At 35.2% G+C, this 22267-nt stretch overlaps 1 protein-coding gene across 2 annotated transcripts; it reads right to left on the bottom strand.

Annotated features, from left to right (window-relative positions):
- Positions 1–18278: 18278 nt before the first annotated feature.
- On the bottom strand, positions 18279–19601 carry LOC131606418 (uncharacterized). 2 transcript variants are annotated; one of them, XM_058878650.1, is made up of 2 exons: positions 19403–19601; positions 18279–19216 (listed from the first exon to the last, which is right to left on the bottom strand). In XM_058878650.1, exons 1-2 carry the CDS (start codon positions 19466–19468, stop codon positions 18581–18583), a joined length of 702 nt encoding a protein of 233 aa, XP_058734633.1. In that variant the 5' UTR covers positions 19469–19601; the 3' UTR covers positions 18279–18580. The 2 variants fall into 2 exon arrangements, with proteins under 2 accessions (XP_058734633.1, XP_058734632.1); XM_058878649.1 differs by having other exon boundaries at positions 19376–19600.
- Positions 19602–22267: the final 2666 nt, after the last annotated feature.

Below are 22267 nucleotides of genomic sequence, written 5' to 3'. Positions count from 1 at the left end.
AAAGTAACGAGATGGTTGGCTTTGGTTCCGACTGAAGTTGGTTGATACTCGAAGCTACACTCATATGGACTGGACTTTTAGGACCTTCTCGGTCGGTGATTCGATTGCCGAACTGAGATAAGCGCCTTTGAGAAAGGTCAATGATATGAGCTCCCTAGAACCCGATCTTTATATAGGACAGATTGAACCAACTAAACTTCAGTGGGGAGGGTACTTACCTACGAACTTCACGCAAGCCTTTAAACTTAGGGACACTTGTGTGACTTGTCTGTGCTTGCTACTAATCCTTTGGTTTCCTTGCAGGTTTTTCTTGTGGGGCGCACTGGTCCTTATTACCTTACGTTTCGTCTGATGCATTGCATCCGCATAATATCATGACATCATAACATTGCATGTTTACTAACCCTTTCAAGGATCTTAGGAATTTAGGGCGCACAATTTCAGGTGCTCTTATCAAGGACTAAACTCTTATCAAGGGGCAAGAGGATTTACTTTCCTCTCACCACATACCTCCCAATTCAGAGACGCTGTACCTAAAAAGGGGCAAGAGGATTTATTTTCCTCTAGCCATGTACCTTCAAATTCAGAAGTTCTCGAATCAGAGGCTATGACCCACTGGGTATGGTGAGCTTGATTCCCATAGAAGAACATCCGAAAATCAGAGTTCTTCAAACAAAGAAGCGACCAAATCATTTTTTGACGTGCTAACTAAAATTTCCAGAGATCTTTGAAAATATTGCATCTGCATTCATAACATTGCATCACAGGTTTCCACCACAGGTTTCTCACCTCCTCGCTGTTTATTTAAGCATCATGAATCTCGAGCAATCCGTCAAAGACCTTCAAGCTCAGAACGCCCAGTTTCAAGATCTGATCCTGAACTTGTCCAAGGGGCAAGATGAACTAAAAGCATTCCTTACCAAGAGTAAAAAGAAGAAAGGCCAGAAGATTCTAAAGAAAAGGCTTAGACCGATCTTGTAACTCAGGGATGCCGAAGCCTCTAAAGACAGTGACGAAGACGAGCAAGATGATGATGCTAGTATCAAGACTGAGGCAAAAAGTAACCATGATGCTGCCAAGCCTTCTGAAGAAGAAGAAGATTATTACCATGAGAACGAATATCCTGATGACAAATACAAGTTGTTGGAGGAACGTATGAGAGCCATGGAAATTCAGAAAATACCTGGACTGGATTTTGAGGAATTAGGACTCATCTCTGGAGTTGTTATACCTCCCAAATTCAAAACTCCGACCTTTGCTAAGTATGATGGAGTCTCTTGTCCTAAACTACACATGAGGTCTTATGTGAGAAAGATCCAACCTCACACCGCTGATAAGAAGCTCTGGATCCATTTATTTCAAGAAAGCCTATCAAGGGCACAACTCGAATGGTACTATCAACTGGACGGTGCCAACATTCATACATGGGAAGATCTGGCAACCACTTTCTACAAGCAATACCAATACAATGCTGATCTCGCTCCGACCCGCATGCAATTACAAAGCATGTCCATGGGACCTAATGAGAGCTTCAAAGAATACGCTCAGAAATGGAGAGACTTGGCTGGCAAAGTCCAACCTCCCTTGACTGACCGAGAGTTAGTTGACATGTTCATGAATACACTGACTGGTCCCTTTTACAGCCATTTACTTGGTAACTCCTCGTCTGGGTTCACTGACCTCATACTGACCGGAGAACGTGTTGAAAGTGGTATCCGAAGCGGAAAAATTCAGGCGACTACTTCTTCTGGTATTGTAAAAAAGTCATACAATGGGAAGAATGAATCCACCACTGTTGGGGCAGTCCTGGTCTCTAGTCAGGCTCCAGCACAACAACAACAGAAAGATCAACATAAGCAACAAGGTGGCCAACGTACTTGGAAATCCAAACCCAAAAGGTCATTTACCCCACTATACATGCCATTGGCTCAAGCTTTGCAACAACACTTGCTCGATCGGAGTCTGATAACTCTACTGCCTCCATACTTAGCTCCTTCTAATCCCGTCCCTGGGTAGAAGCATCATGCAAGATACGCTTACCATTCAAATAGTCTTGGTCACGATACAGAAGAGTGTGGGCCATTGAAACATAAAATTCAAGACTTGATTGAAGAAGGGATCGTTGAATTTAGCCAACCAGAGAAGCCACATAAAGTCTAAAGGATGGCTATTTAGATCATTAATTTACTCGCATTCGCAATCTCTTTCCTGTTTGTTTAAACATTCGTCTTATGTCAGACTCTATTTATTTTATCATAATCATTAACGCATTGCATACGTTTGTCTTGAATTATCCCTCTTTATATTACTATATTAAACTTTGTTTTTACTTGGTTTTCTTTATGATCTTTAACTCTCGCTAAAGCTGTAAGCCTTTTGAGGAAGGATGACGAAAACGATACCGCAACCCCATACAGTATGCTTTTGAACGGACTATGCTGACGATGTACAGGCATTGTTTCTATTCCTAAACAGTGAAGATATAAGGATGTTAATCCCTCGTCAACCCCTTCGAGCCTAAGAAGTAGAAGTTTTCTTTCTCATACAGATTAAAACCTTTAATCATAACCTGGGGCAGGGTAGTTACTCAGTTAACTCAATTATACCAGGTGCTTTACACAAGTGATGGATTCCCGTGATTCTCAAGTCAGGCAGTTAATATCCATAAAAGAAAAAGAAGAGAGAATGTTAAGTCAAAACCTATGAAGGAGACTTATCAAGAACTATAACATCGCGCTGACTGTAATCTCAAAACAAAACAGTTCAGGCAAAAATGAGGGATAATAAAGTCGAAAAAAAAGGTCACTACAAATCCTCGACAAAAGAAAAATAATTACAAAAAAGGATGACTGCCTTTTCAAATAAACTTTCGGTGCTTCAACCATCATCAAACGTCAATGTCACGACCTCAAGACCTGCTAGAACTTAAATTCAAAGTTAACTGAGCATAAGATCGAAGAATATCACGAAGATTGGGATGGGTACAAATAAACTTTGAGCCTTTATCCTTTGTTTCTTAAAACCGTGAACCAAGCCACGTTACAACCCTTGAAAGTCCTAACTGAAGCATGGTTAGTTCGAAAGCGTACTGTCACAAAAGGGTATCCTGACTCCTTAAAGTTTACCAAAAATCCTGAGTTGATATCATGTTTTTACAAATATCACTTTCTTACATATTTTGTTTTACTAAAATTGTTTTTAAAACTCCAAGACAGACATATGCATTGCATTTTAATGAGTGTCATTATAAAACAATTTTGTCTACGTAATTTCAAATGTTTGGCGTCAGGAAGAATCTGCATGGGGCATAATTAATGACTAAAAGTCCTCCCGACAAATAAATTTGCAGAGACGTCTCGTATGCATGACTCGATCAACTAAAAGCTTGCTTACACAAGGGGCATGACATATTATTATCCCATCTACTGGGAGAGAGCTGGTCACGATTCATAGAATCTCTCAGAGGCACTGTAAAACCAGAGAAGTTAGTCATCACCGGGGGCATGTCACATCAGTTACAAATCTCAACAAATACTATTTAGCTACTAGCATCAGATGATGTCAGTATTTGTCTCTCCTTTGAAGTTCTAAAACTTAAATATCAAGCATATCAAGATACTGATCCCAAGGGCAAGTATATGCCCGTAAGCGAAAGACCATATATGGTTAAAAGTGTTTTCCAGCATCAAGTACTCAAAGACATGGGGCAATGAAAAGTCGAAATCTCCGGGAATTCTCCCCACAGAGCAGTTTTCATAATATATCCCCACATAGAAAACTTTAAGAAGTTACCTTCAAGCAATCTATTCTCAACAGAAACTTGGTTCCCCAACGTTGCCGGTTTTTCCAACACAATCTTCTGCTCTAGCATGGTTTATTCAAACTCGATATTTCCATTAAAGTTGCCGCTCAGAAATCTGGTCGGATAATATACTCATCTCTCTTGTCCCCAGGATACATCAGGATCAGATCACTCGAGTCAATCTCATCCCCAAGCGAAGATCAAAAATCCCCAGCTGGATACCATCGAACGAAAGACAAGAATTCTCTTGTCATTATCTCCAACGGCATACAGGGATTTATTTTCTCAATTAGCAGTTGCTATACAAGAGTTATCAAAATGCTTCGACTATATAGTCTATCCCTGCATCACTTATAAATGCATAACATACATCATTCTCGTTTATTTCGAGAACCTCATTACACAATACATGCATCATGACAGTGCATAAAACTAAATTTTTCCTTTTCAGGTCACTTCCTAATCAAAAAAATATTATCATCGAAGAACGGTGCAAATACAAACGTATCAACGATTCAATCTCAACACTCATTCAAAGGTAAATACAATTGTGACACTTCATTCCAGTTCTTTCTCCAAAGATACTTCAAAGAATTTCTCATCCTTTATAGGAACCTTTCTAGGTAGTCTTTTCTAAGACGTTTATCAAACCTTTCTAGGTAGTCTTTTCTAAGACGTTTATCAAACCTTTCTAGGTAGTCTTTTCTAAGACATTTATCAACCTTTCTAGGTAGTCTTTTCTAAGACGTTTATCAACCTTTCTAGGTAGTCTTTTCTAAGACGTTAATCAACCTTTCTAGGTAGTCTTTTCTAAGACGTCTATCAAACCTTTCTAGGTAGTCTTTTCTAAGACGTTTATCAACCTTTCTAGGTAGTCTTTTCTAAGACGTTTATCAAACCTTTCTAGGTAGTCTTTTCTAAGACGTTTATCAACCTTTCTAGGTAGTCTTTTCTAAGACGTTTATCAACCTTTCTAGGTAGTCTTTTCTAAGACGTTTATCAACTTTTCTAGGCCAGTCTCGTTTAAGACATGTCATACCTTTCTAGATAGTCTTCTATAAGACATACCCCCACTTTTTTAGGAAATCTTCTTTAACACAATTATCCAATCTTTTCTAAGACATCTATTGTCCTTTCAAGGAGCTTCTTAGTTAATCTTCTGCAAGACAGTTCTTCCCGAGCTTTGTTTAAAGCCTAACCTTCTTTACAACAGTCAATGATCTACCTTATTCAAGAACCTCTCCATGTAGTTTTCTATAAAGACACTACTTCATTTTGATGAATCTCTCATTCAGATACAATCAATGCATATGACTCAGTCTGAAAGGCGTCCGCTTTAGACAATACTCTATCAACACCCAGATGGCATCTTGGAGCCCATCTCAGACAACTTCTTGTCAACATCCTGATGGCATCCATAAGCCCATCCCCGTTAAAAGTCCCTGCATCTGCAAGGGCAAATTTCTTGGTATTCTAGTGTTCAATCCTCTTCCATCTTCAGATTCCGACTGGCACACAAACCACTCTACATCCTCAGATTTAAGAAGATTGAACAGGGGCAGCTGTCATACCCCAAAATTTGCCCATTCTATTTTAATACAGCTTGGGTCAAACAGTCTCTTCAGGCTCACATGATATCCAATTGCAAGCAGGTTTACTCTCCTCCTATGCAACAAAGGCCAAATTAGGGTCTGGATTTAATCAAGGGAAGTTGGATTTCTGAGACTTCAAATGGACTTCATAGCATCTCATATGATTTAATCCATACTCATACTAAGTGTCAGGCCTCGATTCACGATATTGCTCGATCAATTGCTCAGAAAGTCAATAGTCGCCCATGCTAGGTCAAAAGTCAACTATGGTCAAAGTACAGTCAAAATTCCAGATTTTTGGTCAACATCAACATTTTAATGTTAGATTCATCATTTGATTAAGGTTTGACCATGATTCATCAAGAAAAGCTCCAAAGTCATCAAAAGGAAAAGTTTCTAAATTAGGGTTTTAAGGAGAAAGTCAACCCAACTTTGACCAGTCATATCTCTCTCATACTTTATAAAAAATTCTCCAACCAAAGCCTATTCTCAAGGAAATTTCATTCTCTACAACTTTAATGTTGGGCCCAAAGCCAAGAAATGTACCATTTGGAAGTTATGGACCAAAACATTACATGTCCTTTTGAAAGTCAATAAAAAAGTCATCGTTTTGCAAAGAAGTGTACATGAACATGGAAACTGCAACGAAGATGAAACCAAAAGGAGTAATTAGAGGACATCTTGACCTTTCTAAAAAGTCCAAGAACATTAATAAATGTGGAAAATTGAGCAAGATACAAATTGCAAGAGTTGGGCATTTTTGAAGAGGTGCACAAAAGGAAATATTTGTCAAAACCAATTTTTTTCCAAATGGGCCTATAATTTCATGACCCAAACTTGTTCTTGACATTATCCTTGGCCTCTATACTCCTTTCCACACCTCCCTTATTTTTATCTTAATTATTTTTGAATTAAATAAACAAAAATTCAATTTTAATTAAATAAAATACAAAAGTAATTGGCAAGATAATTTGGGCTTGATATTTACATGACTTGAGGTCCAAGATAGCCCGCCATAAGCTACCAATTTCGTTCAAGATACATTAAGACAAGAAATATCAAATTTTGGAAAGACTGGATCAAAATTTCCAAGGAAATATTTCTCACATCAATGTAATATATTGGGCCAAGTTTGGTGACCTAATCTGGTCATATATATATTCTACACGTTCAAAAGCAAAGAAAAGAGGAACCCTAACCTAAAGCAGCCACAAAAACACATACTAAAGCTCCAAATTTTCTCACAAAGCTAGGGCGCGACAAAAAGCTTATTGCAGCCAAGTTCAAAGGTAACCAACCATCCCATACATCTCCTGAGGTATCAAAGGTGAGGTTTGCATCAATAGACGACTCGTATAGCACTTGAAACATACATACTCAATTTCCATATTTCACATACATTCTTGAATTTCATATCTCATATTTTGTCGCGTTTTAATATGATTTGATGATGTGTTTGAGTTGTTGACATGTATTAGAGAAGCTTTGAACCATTATATGGGATCTACGACGTCAAAACCATGAGTTACCATGGCTAGGGCAAGAAACTATCATGATTCGGTTTCGTCGTTCCAAGCCGCTATAGATTAAAATAACTCCACCATTGGAATCTCCTGGGTCTAATTATACGATCTGGGTCCTTGTTTGTTCTTGATTTACGCTGGTTTTGCAGTTTTGATGTTTGCAGAAAATCGAAGAAAATTTCCCAGGAAAATTCATAGCAATTTCCACAGGAAATTCCATAGGGGTGGTTGAAGAAGAAGATGAACAGGATGCTTGACCTTGGACTGCACACGTGGTTCATTGGTACTGGGCAGTCAAACCTCTCAGCCCCTCTCTCCTCCTTTGATTGGTTCGCGCGTGGGTGCGTGGGCCCAAGTTGACCATTTATTTGAATTTTTGGATCAAATGCTTTATATCCTATTTAATTAATCAGTTTTGTTTATCAAACAAATAGAAAACGCAGCACAGATGGCATCACGTGGAGATTGGCAGCCGTAGGGACACGAGTTCGAGCCCTGGGCTGTGCTAGTCTTTTTTTTATTTGTTTATTACAATCTGTCCACAGATCCCATGCTTGTGGTCTGCCAGCGCAACGATGCGCCCTCACTCAAGAGCCACTGGATCGCTACACAACTTGATCCAACGACCTAGGGTCTGCATGCCCACCATAGACTCTCAAGAGACAACAACACTGGATCGAAGCTAAGTTATTTCTAAATTTTCTTAATTTTTTATTTTATTATTTGTTTTTAATTACATAAACTTTCTTTTATTTATTTTCTTTCCTCTTTTTATTCAAATGTTTTTATAAAATATTTTTAGTATTTGCTAAAATTATTTCTTATAATGTTATTTGTTATAATTATTTATTTTAATCGAATATTCGATTTTACAATTAATTATTTTTGTTAATTGATTAATTGAAAATTAATAATCCTTGATTCTTTTATAAACCTTAGAATCCTCTGGTATGTGTTTTCCGTTAACACATTTTTAAGCCTCGTAAACCTTGTGGGTCACAACAAGTTTTCTTTTTAGGGTTTATACAAGTAAGGTTTGTAGATCATTCATACGCTAACTTTTCTCTTCTTCACGCCTAATTTTCAGGATAGTATTAATCACGATCTTCCGACTACGCGCCACGCCAGATCAAAAAAGCTAAGCTTCTTATTTATTTCTTTATTTATTTTAATGTCATTTTATTTTTATTTTAAAACAGGGTTTGTCTCGAATAGTCAATGAATCCCTCTTACACTCACCCTATTATTTTTCTTTTAATTTTCAGGGTCGATCAAGGGTTCGAGGAAGATCAAGGCTCAAGATAAAGAAAATTAAATCAGTTATTTAAATTTCTTATTTTTTTTGGTCTTAATTCCACCCATCCCCGCAGGTGTTTATTATAATAGCGTAGGATTTTTATTTTTCTGCCTTTAATTTCTGCAATTTTAAACTGCGTGGTTAGTAATCTTAGGGAGTGCAAGCCTTTAACAGAATTAGAATAACTATAATTATAAGATAAATATTATCTGAATACAACCACGTGATTGTTGCACCCACACACCTTTAGGGTAATCCCTCTTGTTGCCTGTTGCCTTATTAATTGCTGCCGTGTTGCCTTACGAATTGTGCGTTAAAATAGTCAAGTCCCTCGATCCGGAGGATACCTAAAGCAAATGTTTCCCTCAGTTCATTATCATCATCAATTTTGTCCCTCGATGTTGCCTGGGTAAAATGATGATTTGTCCCTATTGCTAAGGTATCCTCGCCTGTTGCCTAAAGGTTAAAATGACTATTCTATCCTTTCATTAGACTACCTGCCCTCTTTATGGCATGGGACAGTCTTATGGAGAATGATAACTCGATGACCCTTCAAATCCAATTGAAAGACTTCCTGCCCTCTTATGGTATGGATAGACCCTTTCGCCCGAAAAGCTAAAAGAACATTTTTTTTCAAACTTAGGGTAGTTGCTACTAATTGCTTGCTCTAAATTCAAAACTCTTTTTCCACTCTTTTCAAATCAAATTCAAAAAGACTACGCTTATTTACAAGCTAAAGTTCTTCTTCGAAAATCTTTTCAAACAATTCAAACATTTCAAACAAAGTGAGCTAAGCAATTAAGAGCCCATGGATAACCATGGATACAAAGGGTGCCTTACACCTTCCCTTTGTATAACTTACCCCCCGAACTCAAAATCTTTCAAAAGGTCTTTTCCTGTTCTTTTAGCCTTTCTTATTGGATAAAATAAAAGTCGGTGGCGACTCTTGCTATCCGCACATTTCTTTAAAAGCCAGTTCACCGTATTACAACAGCAAACAATAAGCATATAGGTTTTATGACCTAAATGCAAAAGCGATAATAGAATCAAATGATGTTGATTTCTATGAATACAAATTTCCCTTCAAACCGAGAAATAGTGGGGGCACTCAATCGAGTCACATTCTTGTGATAAGAAGCACAGAAAGCAACAACAATGTAGAAACAGAACTTCGTCGAAGTAAAAGAGTAAGAGTTTATAAATACTATGGGTCTGATTATGCGGCTTATAATGTAGAAGAAGATCCAATAAATCTTCAAGAAGTCTTATCATCTCTGGATGCAGATTTATGACAAGAAGCTATAAACAATGAGATAAAACCTCTAGAATCTAACAAGACTTGGCACTTAGTAGACTTGTCTCCTGGTTGCAAACCAATCGGTTGAAAATGAGTTTTGAAAAAGAAACTAAAACTTGATGGAACAATTGATAAATACAAGGCTTGCCTTATAGCCAAGGATTTTAGACAAAGAGAAAATATAGATTTTCTTCCACACCTTCTCTCTAGTCATCAAGATTACATCCATTAGGATACTTATTCCAATAGCTTCTATTTGTAACTTAATAGTACACCAAATGGATGTTAAAATAGCCTCTCTTTTTTAAATGGTGACTTAGATGAAGAAATCTATATGGAACAACCGGAAGGGTTTGTGATACACGGACAAGAAAACAAGGTCTGTAAGTTAGACAAGTCTCTGTATGAATTAAAATAAGCTCTTAAAACTGGCATGAAAAGTTTGATAACCTAATGATATCGAATGGGTATAAAGTGAATGAAAGTGACAAATGCGTTTATTACAAACTTGAGAATCGCATTTACACTATCATATGTCTATATGTAGACTATTTACTCATATTTGGATCAAACATTCAGACCATTAATGATGTGAAATCATTGTTGAGTAACAACTTTGATATGAAAGATCACGAGATTTTTGGCATCAAGATCACAAAATACGAACGAGGAATTTCTTTGGATCAATCACATTACGTGGAAAAGATCTTAAAGAAATATAAATACTTTAATTGTAAATCTGTATGCACACCATATGATCCAAGTGTGAAAATTTTTAAGAACACTTGTGAAAGTGTAAGACAAACAAAGTATACGAGTATCATTGGCAGTCTTAAGTATGTCATTGATTGTACTAGACCCGACATTGCATATGTCGTAGAATTGATATGCAGATTTACGAGTAGATCGAGTAACGAGCAATGTCAAGCTATTGAGCGAGTCATGAGGTACCTTAAAAGGACCATAGATATCAGCCTACTTTATCAGAGATTTCCTGGTGTACTTGAAGGATACAGTGATGCATATTGGAATACCTTGTCAGGTGATTCCAAAGCTACTAGTGGCTATGTATTCAACATAGTTGCAGAAGCTGTATCTTGGAAATCAAAGAAACAGATTATCCTGGCTCAGTCCATGATGGAGTCTGAAATGATAACATTAGCAAATGCTAGTGAAGAAGCAAGTTGGTTAAGATGCTTGCTAGCTGAGATTTCCTTATGGGAAAAACCTATGCCAGTTGTGTTGATTCACTGCGATAGTACCGCGACTATTGCAAAAATTGAGAACCGTTATTATAATGGTAAAAGACGTCAAATAAGAAGAAAGCACAATGCCTTTAGAGATTGTATCTCTAAAGGAGCTGTAAGAGTGGATCATGTACGCACTGATGAAAACTTAGCAGATCCTTTGACGAAAGGATTAGCTAGAGAGAAAGTCCATAATACATCTAAAAAGATGGGACTAATGCCTATACAGAAATGAGTTGCTCATGATGGTAACTCGACCTAAATGACTGGAGATCCCAAGAAATAGGTTCAATGGGTAATAACAAGTTGTGAGTAATATGAGGCGATCATGCTAGAGTAAATAAAAGAAGCATGAATCCTGAAGTAATAAGAGGATGAGATAATAGAAATTCTTAATGAGATCTATACTTTGTATGAGGGAGTACCTAGGCTACAGGAGTACTCTTGATAGACTCACCTATGTGATTGTGGAACTGAGGCCGGTTCCTATGGAATTTCGAGGCAGAATTCCTAGAGCATTCACTAAACCGGGATACACGTGCAGGGCCAATAAAAGCACGGGCTATTAAGAATACACCTTAGGAAAAGGTTGTGTGCGGGTCTGATGTCTGAGATAGAGTTCAAGACAATAGTGTCACTCTTGTTGAATCGGAGTCCTACTTGCTACGCAAAGGTTCAAGTGACACCTCTGCTTATGCACAATCTTAGAAACGTTTGACGTTACTTCTGAAACACTTTTTTAATTTCAAGGGGGGGATTGTTTGAACGTTATGTATATATTCCAATATAGGGAAATGAATTGAAAAAATTCCTAAGTCAAGTCCCACATTGTGTGGTAGTTAAAAAAAACTCCTTAGTCCCACATTGCTTAGATTAGAAATCTTGGCTAATTTACTTCATTATATAAGGAAGTCACTTGTTTCATTCCAAAACACACCAAAAACTTATTTTGAGTTTTTCCTTCCTCACTCTCATAACTCCGCGTCTTTCGAATTGTCGAAGCGCCAACTTCTCCCACTTTCTTTCTACTCGTTGAATTTTCCGAGTACCTTCTTGAATTCTCTTTGGAGAATAATGTTAATTTCTCCTCGTTTGAGTTTAGAAATTATAAGTATAATTTTTTCTTGGATTCTCTTTAGAGAATTATTGAAATTTCTCTTGGTTTGAGAAATTACTACGACTGGTCTTTATACCAGATACTAAGTATTCATACCATATTTGAATGGTCCTAGTATCATCTGAGGGTGCATTTCTAGACCAATTATCTATCGTGCAAGTAGTAATCGTATAGTATAGAACTAGGTTGTTTTATCCTGGAGGCGTCGTGGTTATTAAGAGCTGTTTTGCATAATTTTGGCAGTACCGTGAAACGTCTTAAAGAAAGTGTACCGATCCGCGACTCGACCCGGTAATTTCTTCGGTGACAAACTTCTTAAAATCGTGATCCAACAGGCATCGCTTGTGAGATTTATATTTTTTTGGTCTGAGCTAAACTTAGGGATGGAAAAGAAAGTGGTTTCGGTTTCTGTTGAGTATGAGTTCACCTTGAAGAAAAAGATTGTTGTTAAGAGAATGGATAGAAATATGGCATACTGGGTTTGAATGGAAGCCATTATTGAATATTGGTGATATATTGCATGCATGCATACTACTTGTTTATATAGTGGTGATTGCTCATTCTACGTGTCTTTATAGTGTCTTATAATGAAACACATATTTAAAACCATTCTACGCGTCCTTCTTCGAATCTTGTTTCAAGACAAAAATATTGTCTTTTCTTTAACTTGGTTTGTTCATTTAGTATATTCTTCAGTTAGATCCAAATTGCTGTTGGTTTTGTACGATAACTATTGAAAACGTATACAGTATATATATCACAAAAAAATATGACTCATTATAATATCAATTTAATATAAGAGTTTTTTTTTTGGTGGCTGAAACTTGTTCAAAACATGTGGAGAAGGTTGTGGAGAGGAGAAAAAAATAATGATCTAAGTTTAAATTTAGAATTATATATTTCTTTATAATAAAAATTTTAAACGGCAAGAATGAGATATGATTTATGATATAAAATTTAGAAGTATATAAAATAGATGATTTATGATTAGAATGAGTTTTGGATTATCAAGGACTAATTCGTTAAGGTTAATGGAATATGGAAGTTTTTGAGAGGCTTTTTAAGACGGATTATCGTATCTTAAATTTGACACGATTAAATTTTATTTAAAAATTATTTCATAAAATATTTTTTACGATTAAACTGTGGTAAAATATAACTCTTATTAATATTGTCATGTTTAAATTGTGACTAAGCTACACAAGACCTCTAAAAATCTTAAGACGTACAACTCCGGGATGGATGATGCTTGTATCTTTTCCAACTCTATATTGGTTCTCATGGTAGTCCAACAAAGAATTTTGAACTTTACGACAAGGCGACCTCTCTCTCCTTTTTTATTTTTCATTGCACTTTAAGAGTTGGTGACTGTCGTCCAAAAAAAAATTCTAAATTAACTCCATTTTTCATTTCCATCTACTATATTTTGCAAATGACATTATTGGTGGGTGACGGGACAACCTTTAGAGTATAAAGTGTATCCTTCAAGGGCTTGAATTAGTTTCAAGTTTATGGATTAAATTCTTCAAAAGCAAATTTTAAGGAATTAATTTGGACCCTAATGTTCTTTAAACAGTTTCATGATTTCTATATTGTTGTATTGATTCTGTCTTGTTTAAATTTTTAGGCATTCTGATATAAGCTTTCAAAAAGAATTTATACTTGAAAGTTGATTTTAGAAAATTTGACGAAGATATTATCAAGCTAAAAAGGTAGGTATTTATGAATGGGAGGGAGGGAAGGAGAGAGATAATTATGTTGTTGAATGTTTAACGCCCTTCAAACATAGGTGACATTGCACCATATTGAGTTACCAACTCTGTGTTCATTTAACTTTATTCAATTCTCAAATGTTACATCATTAATCTTGTCACAAACATTGTGCGACACATTTTGTTTGACGTCTTTCCAAAAAGAGAATAAAATTTCATAAAGGATGTTTGTCACAATGTTTACTTGATGTATTTAGCTACATCTGTTATATGTGATGTTTTCTTTATGGTAGTTATTTCCTTCGTTGGGATCGGCGAGATCTGACCATAACTATGCAATTCCAGTCAAATTAATGATTGTTACATGTCACATAAGACATACCCAATCAAGGGTAGAACCCCTGTCTCTCCTCTGAGTTATAACTATAACTCAAATCGAGGTGGTTATCTCCGGGTTCCACCGCCTACGCCCTTGGAGTGGCTAGTGTAACATCCCGTTTTTAATAGTTATTATTTTATTAGTTATTTTATTAATTGTTTCATTTATTAATTATATTGAAACATGATAATTAATTAAATTGTGTTTTGTATATTAATTAGGTTATATGTGGTTTTGGTTAGAAGTGAAAAAATGTGGAAATAACTAATTGGGCCTATGTTGGGTTAGTATTAGAAATAAGCGAGTGTTATTATTAAGCCCATTATTTAACTAAAAAGATAGTAAAGTTTTCACAAAATAAGGAAAATAGAAATATAATGAGAGAAGTGAAGAAAAGAAGGAAGAGAAGAGAGAAGAGAAGAGAAAAAGGGAAAAAAGAGCAAGCAAACCTAGGAAGAGAAATCACCAAGGTAAGGGTGGAATTTCTTGATTATGGGTTTATATAATGATATTGTAATGATTAGAAATATGTTAGGATTTAGGGATTTTTATGAATTCTAGTTTCACATGTTAGGTTTTGGTTGAAATTCCATAAAATTGATTATTGAAGCATGTTTGGGTATTAATACTTGTTGTTATCTATTGTATGTATGATATAATGTTGTTATTCCATGAGATTTTGAATTGTTCATCATTTCCATAAATTTTTATTCTTAGGGTTTGAAAATAGGTGATGAAATCAATGTCATAGAATTCTTCTTTAATGATGCTAATTGGTTCTATATGATATAATAATAACTTGTTTCCATGATTAAATCGATGTTTAGGATGGTTTTTAATCGAAAATTCAAGTTGGACAGAATGTTGTCCGAAACTGATTTTTCTGGTTTTTTGCAATCTCGCTTAGCGCGGTCTGGAAGAAAATGTTTTATATTTTCTAAAATTGAATGGGATCATGTATGCTTATGATTCGTCATGTATTTTAGTGAATTTTCTATAATTTTATGGAATTGTTTGGTTGGCGTTTGAATCGATTTCGTGAGTTAACATGATACTTGAATTTACATGTGAGTATGTAGTGAAATGTGAATTTGAGAATAACAAGGTTGAGTTATGTCTTGCTACTTGTTATTGATAACGTGTTGATTTGGTGATGTATTGAAGATATGTCTTCATGTATGTTCGATAACATGAAGTTGTGTATGTTTGTGTAAATGGTAGGATAATTCATATGAGAGAGATTATTGTGATATGCTTGTATGATTAAGATTGAATGGATAATCTTAATTTGCATATGTTTCTTGGTATTTGCACATGCATTGATGGGGGTTGAAACACAGAGTAAACTTGAGGGAAGGATAAGCATTGTCATTGCGGTCAAGAGAAATGGGTAAAGGAGTCGGTTACGCGAAGGGAAGGTGTTAGCACCCCACACGTGTGTTGCATCCCAAAATTTTACCGCTCCTTCAGTACATAATTCATCAGGTTATGGAAGACGTTTATTTCGTCGTTCAAAGCAATCAAGAAGTTTCTCCAAGCTTGTTAACCAATGAGTAGTCAATTTATCATCATGCTAAATTCCTCGTGTTCCAACATGCTTAGAGTTGCAAAATAGTTAAACGTTGTGGTCGCTTCAGGGCAATTAGACAGAAAATCAGTGTTACGGTGCATTTGCTGAAAATCATAATTCTCACCCGGAATCTCGTTTTGGCTTGATATTCGACAGTTAGAGCCAGCTTAGTATGATCTACAGTTCATCTATTAGGCCCGGAGGCCAATTCATCAAGGAAAGTGGTGGGAATTAATTGTTTCGGTAATTTCGGTTTTACGGGTCAACTGTTTTATAGATATTCGAAAATTCATAACATCTGTCTAGATTATCATTTCTGAGCGGTTCTTGTGCCAAAAGTTCCGTCTTGATGTCTTCTCAAACTTTTATGTTTTTCCCGAGAGCTGATTCTTTGAAGAAGACTTCCGAATTTGCAATTATCCTGAAGTTGTACAATGGAAATACAATGGAAACGGTGTGCTGAACCTCTGTCATTCAGATATTCAAAAATTCATAATATTTGACTGGAAAATCGTTTTTGAGCGGTTTTTTTTGCTAAATTTCATAGCAAATTCCTCACCAAAAATTCCAAAATTGCAAAACACGGTGGAATCCACATGCTGAACCAGACTTTTGATTTACCGTTTCTCGATATTGCAAAACTCATAACGTCGATTTTTATCCGATCGGAGCGATTCCAGTGGGAGAATTTCACTAAGGATGTTGGCTACTACTCTTCTTCAGGTCCCGGGTTCAGATCGTACTCCGAAGACTTCGGTTGTTGGCTTTCTTCGTAACGGGTACACGAAAATAAGCTGAAAATCCTGCACTATGAATTTGGCTTCACTATTTCTCGACATTCAAAAAATCATAACTCGCTCAATTTTTATCCGATCGGGGCGATTCTAGTGGGAGAAGTTCGCTAAGGATGTTGGATACAACTTTGCTTCAGGTCCCGGGTTCGGATAATACTCCGAAGACTTCGATTGTTGGCTTTCTTCGCAACGGGTGCACGAAAATAAGCTGAAAATCATGCACTGTGAATTTGACTGCATTGTTTCTCGTTATTCAAAAACTCATAACTTGCTCGATTTTTATCCGGTAGAGCCGATTCCGGTGAGAGAATTTTGCTAAATTCGTCATCTACGATTTTGTTTCAAGTCTCAAGTTCAGATTCCGCACCAAAAGGTATGACCTTGTGGTTTGTTCACCCATTGTGCACAAAATAAGCTAAAAATTATGCACTGCGACTTTATTTGTAAGGTTCACACCGTTCAAATGCATCGAACTCTCTCAATTGTTATCAGATCGTGTCCGTTCTTTCGACTTCGCGTCAGAAATTTCGTCCCCGACATTTTTTCATTTAAGGAATTTTTTTCATTCGTACAAGTGATAGATATTTGAACTTTTAACTAAATAATTCAGAGATTCAAATATCTACACACTATATTAATGAATTAATAATTATTTTCTCCTCTTATCAAAAAGTCAATAAATAATCACTAAGTCAATAAATAACACAAAAGGACAATTTTGGCTAACGGTTGTAAAGCCTTCGAATGCGACTGTATGTTCTTTCCCTCAACCTGGAAACCGCCGCCAATAGTTTCATTGCATAAACAAATAATATTGTAAGTATAAGTCAAGCTTCTACAAAACTACTATAAAATTGGATATAAAAAACAGTGTATTGCATTAAACTATGCACAAGGACAGCATATAATTAACACAATAATTTTATAATGATATATACACATCAACCCCATGTATTTGGCTAGCTCATCATTTTTTTCCTTTGCATCAAAAGCATATACCATGACTTTTTTAAATGCAATTTGGCAGTTTGGTATTTTCTTTTTATATCTTTGTTTGTATTCTATGTATGTAGGGAAAACATGCATTCAAGGAATAAGCTATTTTCATATTTTAGGCAATTTAGTTTCTTGTCCTTAGTGATATAGTTTTGATTACAATTTAGTGTTTGGACTAGAGTGATAATTTATGTGGAATTTTAAATTTTTTAAAGGGTTAGCAATAAGATCTATAGCAATTTTTTTATTTTTAATAGTGACAACGGACAGGTTCCGAGTGCGGGTTTCACATTATCCAAATCTGCATTTAAAATTATCACTCGAATTTAAACTCAAATCCAAAGGCTATTCGGATATTAAAATAACACTCATATCCACACCTTTTGGATTTGAGTTTTTTCGCCCGAACTCGAATCCGCAGCAAAACACATAAAATACAACAGCAACATTAAAATTTTCCATCAATTTTTCACAACTTTCCAACACCAACATTATAATTTTTCATCAATTTTACTTCAACTTTCCAACATCAATATTACAATTTTCCATCAACATTGAAATTTAAATTAAAGTCTACAACTTTCAATCAAGTTTGATAACACTTATATATATTTAGGAGCACTTATGTAATTTCAACTCTAAGCGAGTGTAGTTTTGAGTATGACTTTCACACTATTCAAACCAGCACCCGAATTCAATCAATTCGAGTTTTCACCCGTTGATTCGAGTTCGGGTGCCGATAGACCTGCGGATTTGAGTCTTCCTACCGTCCCTACTTTTTCATAGTTTAAATTTAATATTAATAATTTAAATTATGATTCTTTTTTTTTTAAATTAAAAGACAACAAATAACAACCGAAACCACACTAAAATAGAAATTGTAAAAAAAAAAAAAAAAACACTTTCAGCCCTAAAGGTAATAAAAAACAATAGAGTGATGAAAATACCGAAGTAATAAAACTATACCTCCAATGAGAAGATAAAGCTAACATTCAGCCCTCAAGAAACAACCATTAACAGAAACTACTTATTCCATACTTTTGAGACACCTTTAAAGGTTTCAATGTTTTTCAAAATATCCCTTAAAATCCCAATCCGACTAAGAAACAAATAAGTCAAAAACACGATCTCTAAACTCATACATCACACTAAATTTTATACAAAAATATGTCCATCAATAAGCATATTCCTACAATTTTATTTATATTCAAACACAAGAGTTGAGAGTAAGGCCCTTAATTATATTATAACAAATTAAAAACTACTCTCTCTATAAAGATGTTCTTCTCCTGATTGTTGATCTATGCATTTGATCCAACGGCTAGGAGCATTCTTTGAAGAACCACCACTTGAAGATGCACCACCACCACCACCACCACCATTTCTACTTCCTATGTAAGCAATATCCAAACCCATCCCAACCGGCAAAAAAACCGATCTAACCACACGTGTGCCTCTTTCAAGAACCATGTTCCATTTAAACCAAGACAAATTCGATCTTTGCCATGCATTTTTGCATGCCAAAACTGCCCCTCGTGTACTAACCTTCGCAACCTTAAGAACCCTAGCAAAATCCCTAAGCCTACAGTCCACCACGAGAAAATCCAGCCCGTCGAGGCTTTTGATCACCGTCTCCGCTTCACCGCGGACTATCTCCGGTGGCGGCGATACTCCCATCTCGGCTAGGGCTTTTGTGTAGTGTAACCTTGTATTTTCATCTGGGACTATGCATACATGTCTTGCACCCGTGTTGCGAGCGGCAACGGCGAGGCCGATACTCGCGGCTATAGGCCCGCCGTAGGAGTAACATTCGACGATGAATTTCGCGTTCCATCCGGCTGCCATGGATGATAGAAGCTCAGCTACCCCAGATTCCTTGAATTTTTCACACTACAAAAAAAAAATAAAAATCATAATTAATTAATATCATATCAAAAAATTCAATCAATTTTTTTATAGAAATTTGATAAAATAGCTCCAAGAAACCCTAAATGAAAAATTTACAAAAAAGAGAAAGAAAAGTGAGTATGAATATGTGAATGATCTTACTTGTGGTTGAGGTTGAAAGTTACTTACGGATTTCAATTTCACAGTATCTATATATGATTTCAAGGCAGTTTCTGGAGACCAAACAAGCTTCATGATGTGAATATGGCTTTCTTGTTTTTCTTTAACTTTCTTTGGATATTTTGGGTGTTATAAAGGTGATTAGAGGAAGGTATAGAGGTACAAGTTGACGTACGGGAAAAGGGTTAGGTGAGTATGATAAGTGGTTTTGCATATATATATTTGTGATGAACATAGAGATAGAGAGAGAGAGAAGAGTTGACATTTTGGTGATGCAAGTTGAACGTGTAGATTAAAGCAAAAGATAGAGAAAAATATAAATAGAAAATAGATTGATATGATCATTGATGTTAGAGGTAGTGATAGCTGTTAATATTAAAGTTCCATGCTGTCATTATGCAATGCAAATCATGTTTATCTATTTAATTTAATGTTGTTTAATTTTGTTTGTTTGTCAATTTAAGTGGTTAAAGTTTGACAAAATCTTATTAGATGGAAGTCCTTAATGTTACTTTCTTTTCTTTTCAACTTTTTTTTTTTTTTTGTCGATAAAAGACTTTGGAGTTCGATTGGATCATGGATCATGAATCAATAATACTGACTTTTTTTTATGGACTTATAGGAAATTCCACTCTCTCCCGTCATACTTTTATACATCAATTAGATGATAGTAATTAATAAATGATAAACAAACTATCAAATTATGATTGTGTTCAATCCAACCATAGAGAGCACAACTACATTCAGTTTGGTATAATTGATTTTAACATAATTAAAATTAAATTGAGCAGAATTGATTTATGTTTGAATACAATTATATTGAGTTGAACAATAAATTTTAGTGTGAAAATTACCTATAATCAATTTTGAAAGTAGAAACTACAAATTCTAACTTTAAGTAGAATCAATTCGGAAGCAGAATCAATTCTACTTTTGATAAAACAAACACCTCAAAATCACCCAGAATCAATTTTACACCTCTAGAATTGATTTTGGGTCTTCCAAAAGCCAATCCAAACATGCTATAAATATGTATGAAATCATTGACGAAAATAATATAAGGAATTTTTTTTTCACTCTAACGCTTTAGTTAATGAAATTTTAGAGATGTAGTTTGAGAATGATAGTGAAATAATTAAAGAGTGTAATCGGTTTGATTTGGATCGGTTTTTGGTTAAAAAAGGTTTGAATCGATGATATCTCCATCGGTTTGGTTTGGTTTGATTTTTTACATTTTCAAAAATTAAAACAAACCAAACTAATCGGTTGGGTTTGGTTTTGTTTTGTTGATTGACTTACGATGGTTTTTTTTCAAACATTATATTCATCGGTATATTCTCCACAATCGTGTTTTTCAATTTATTTTATGCAATTATTTTTTAAAATAATAAATTTTATATAATTTATTTCATGTTCTATTTTTTCAGACAAATTACAAGTTGCTAATAATTCATATGAAACAGTGACATGATATTCATTGTATCATGAAATAAGTTCACGATCAAATATGAAAGTTAACACTTGGCATTAGAAGGATGAGATGGAAAGCTAAACATATATAACACAACAAAACACACACAAATTAACATGTTTCACACTTCAAACACACATCAAAACTATGTTGTAACAAAACTAGAAAGAATTTTGTTGAAGAAAAAGAAACAAAAAAGGTAATATATATATATATATATATATATATATATATATATATATATATATATATATATATATATACTCCCTCCGTCCCAAATTATAAGAGAAAATCACTTTTTAGATTCATTGAATAATTAATGTATCTGGTCTATATATAGACCAGATACATTAATTATTTAATGAATCTAAAAAGTGATTTTCTCTTATAATTTGGGACAGAGGGAGTATATATATATATGAAAATTAACGAAAAGTACTACACGAAGAAGACGACCATAATATATCAGAACAAAGGTAGAGAGCAATAGTTGTGACAGGCAGTGAGAGCAGCAGTTTCGTGAAAGCAAATTTGTGACTTATGGTATCTACTTTCTATGTTTTGGAGTTTGGTTCTAGATGCGTGTTTTGTTGAAAGGAATGAAGTGTAAATAAAGATGGAGAATGCTTGGACCGATACAAATTTTGGACTTAATGATGGGTCGAATAAAAGATTTAGAGCGTAACTATATCAATTGGTTCGGTTCATCGGTTTGGCGGTTCCTAAAAACTGAAATCGAGAACCGAACCGAACCACATCAGTTTTATTGGTTCGGTTCAATTTTAGAATCGAACCACAAACAATCGATTTTATTTCATTTTAGTTTAATTAGAATTGTTGGTTTAATTGGTTTTTTTATCCGCTTACACCCCTAAAAATAATACATGTAAATAGAGTGATGTATGACTTATATATTATTTGGAGGTTAAAACAATTTTCGTCAGAGAGAAGTCTAATCAAATCTAACAGTGGACAATGTATCAATAGCAGGACTTAGATGCCCAGTCTTTTTCGAGGTCTTGCTTGTTCCTCTATCAAAAGAGTTGGTATTTTGAGTTGTGCCTTGTGATTGGGCCTTCTTCATTGGGCTCTTGACCAATCTGAAACAGTTGCTCCAAGTTTTTGCTTCTACTTGGTCGTGAGGAATGTATTTACTAGTATGCCTTCAGCTCATGTAAATGGAATAATCTAGTAAGTTGGAGATGGTGGGCTCGAGAACACAAATATTAAATATATATCATGAAACCACAATGTTTCTTAGAGCGAACTTCACACTTTTCCCTAGGTATGGCAACAAAAGTGGCATTTTTAGAGTACTTGAATACCTAAGTAAATCAAGGTTCGATCAGGGTTGTTGCATGAGTACGCTTGCCTATGTATTCTAATGTTGATCGTGTGGCAAT

Source organism: Vicia villosa, linkage group LG5 (assembly GCF_029867415.1).
Source record: "Vicia villosa cultivar HV-30 ecotype Madison, WI linkage group LG5, Vvil1.0, whole genome shotgun sequence".
Classification (NCBI taxonomy): domain Eukaryota; kingdom Viridiplantae; phylum Streptophyta; class Magnoliopsida; order Fabales; family Fabaceae; genus Vicia; species Vicia villosa.
Note: the sequence above shows the minus strand (reverse complement) of the source record. Positions and strands in the feature narration are given on the sequence as shown.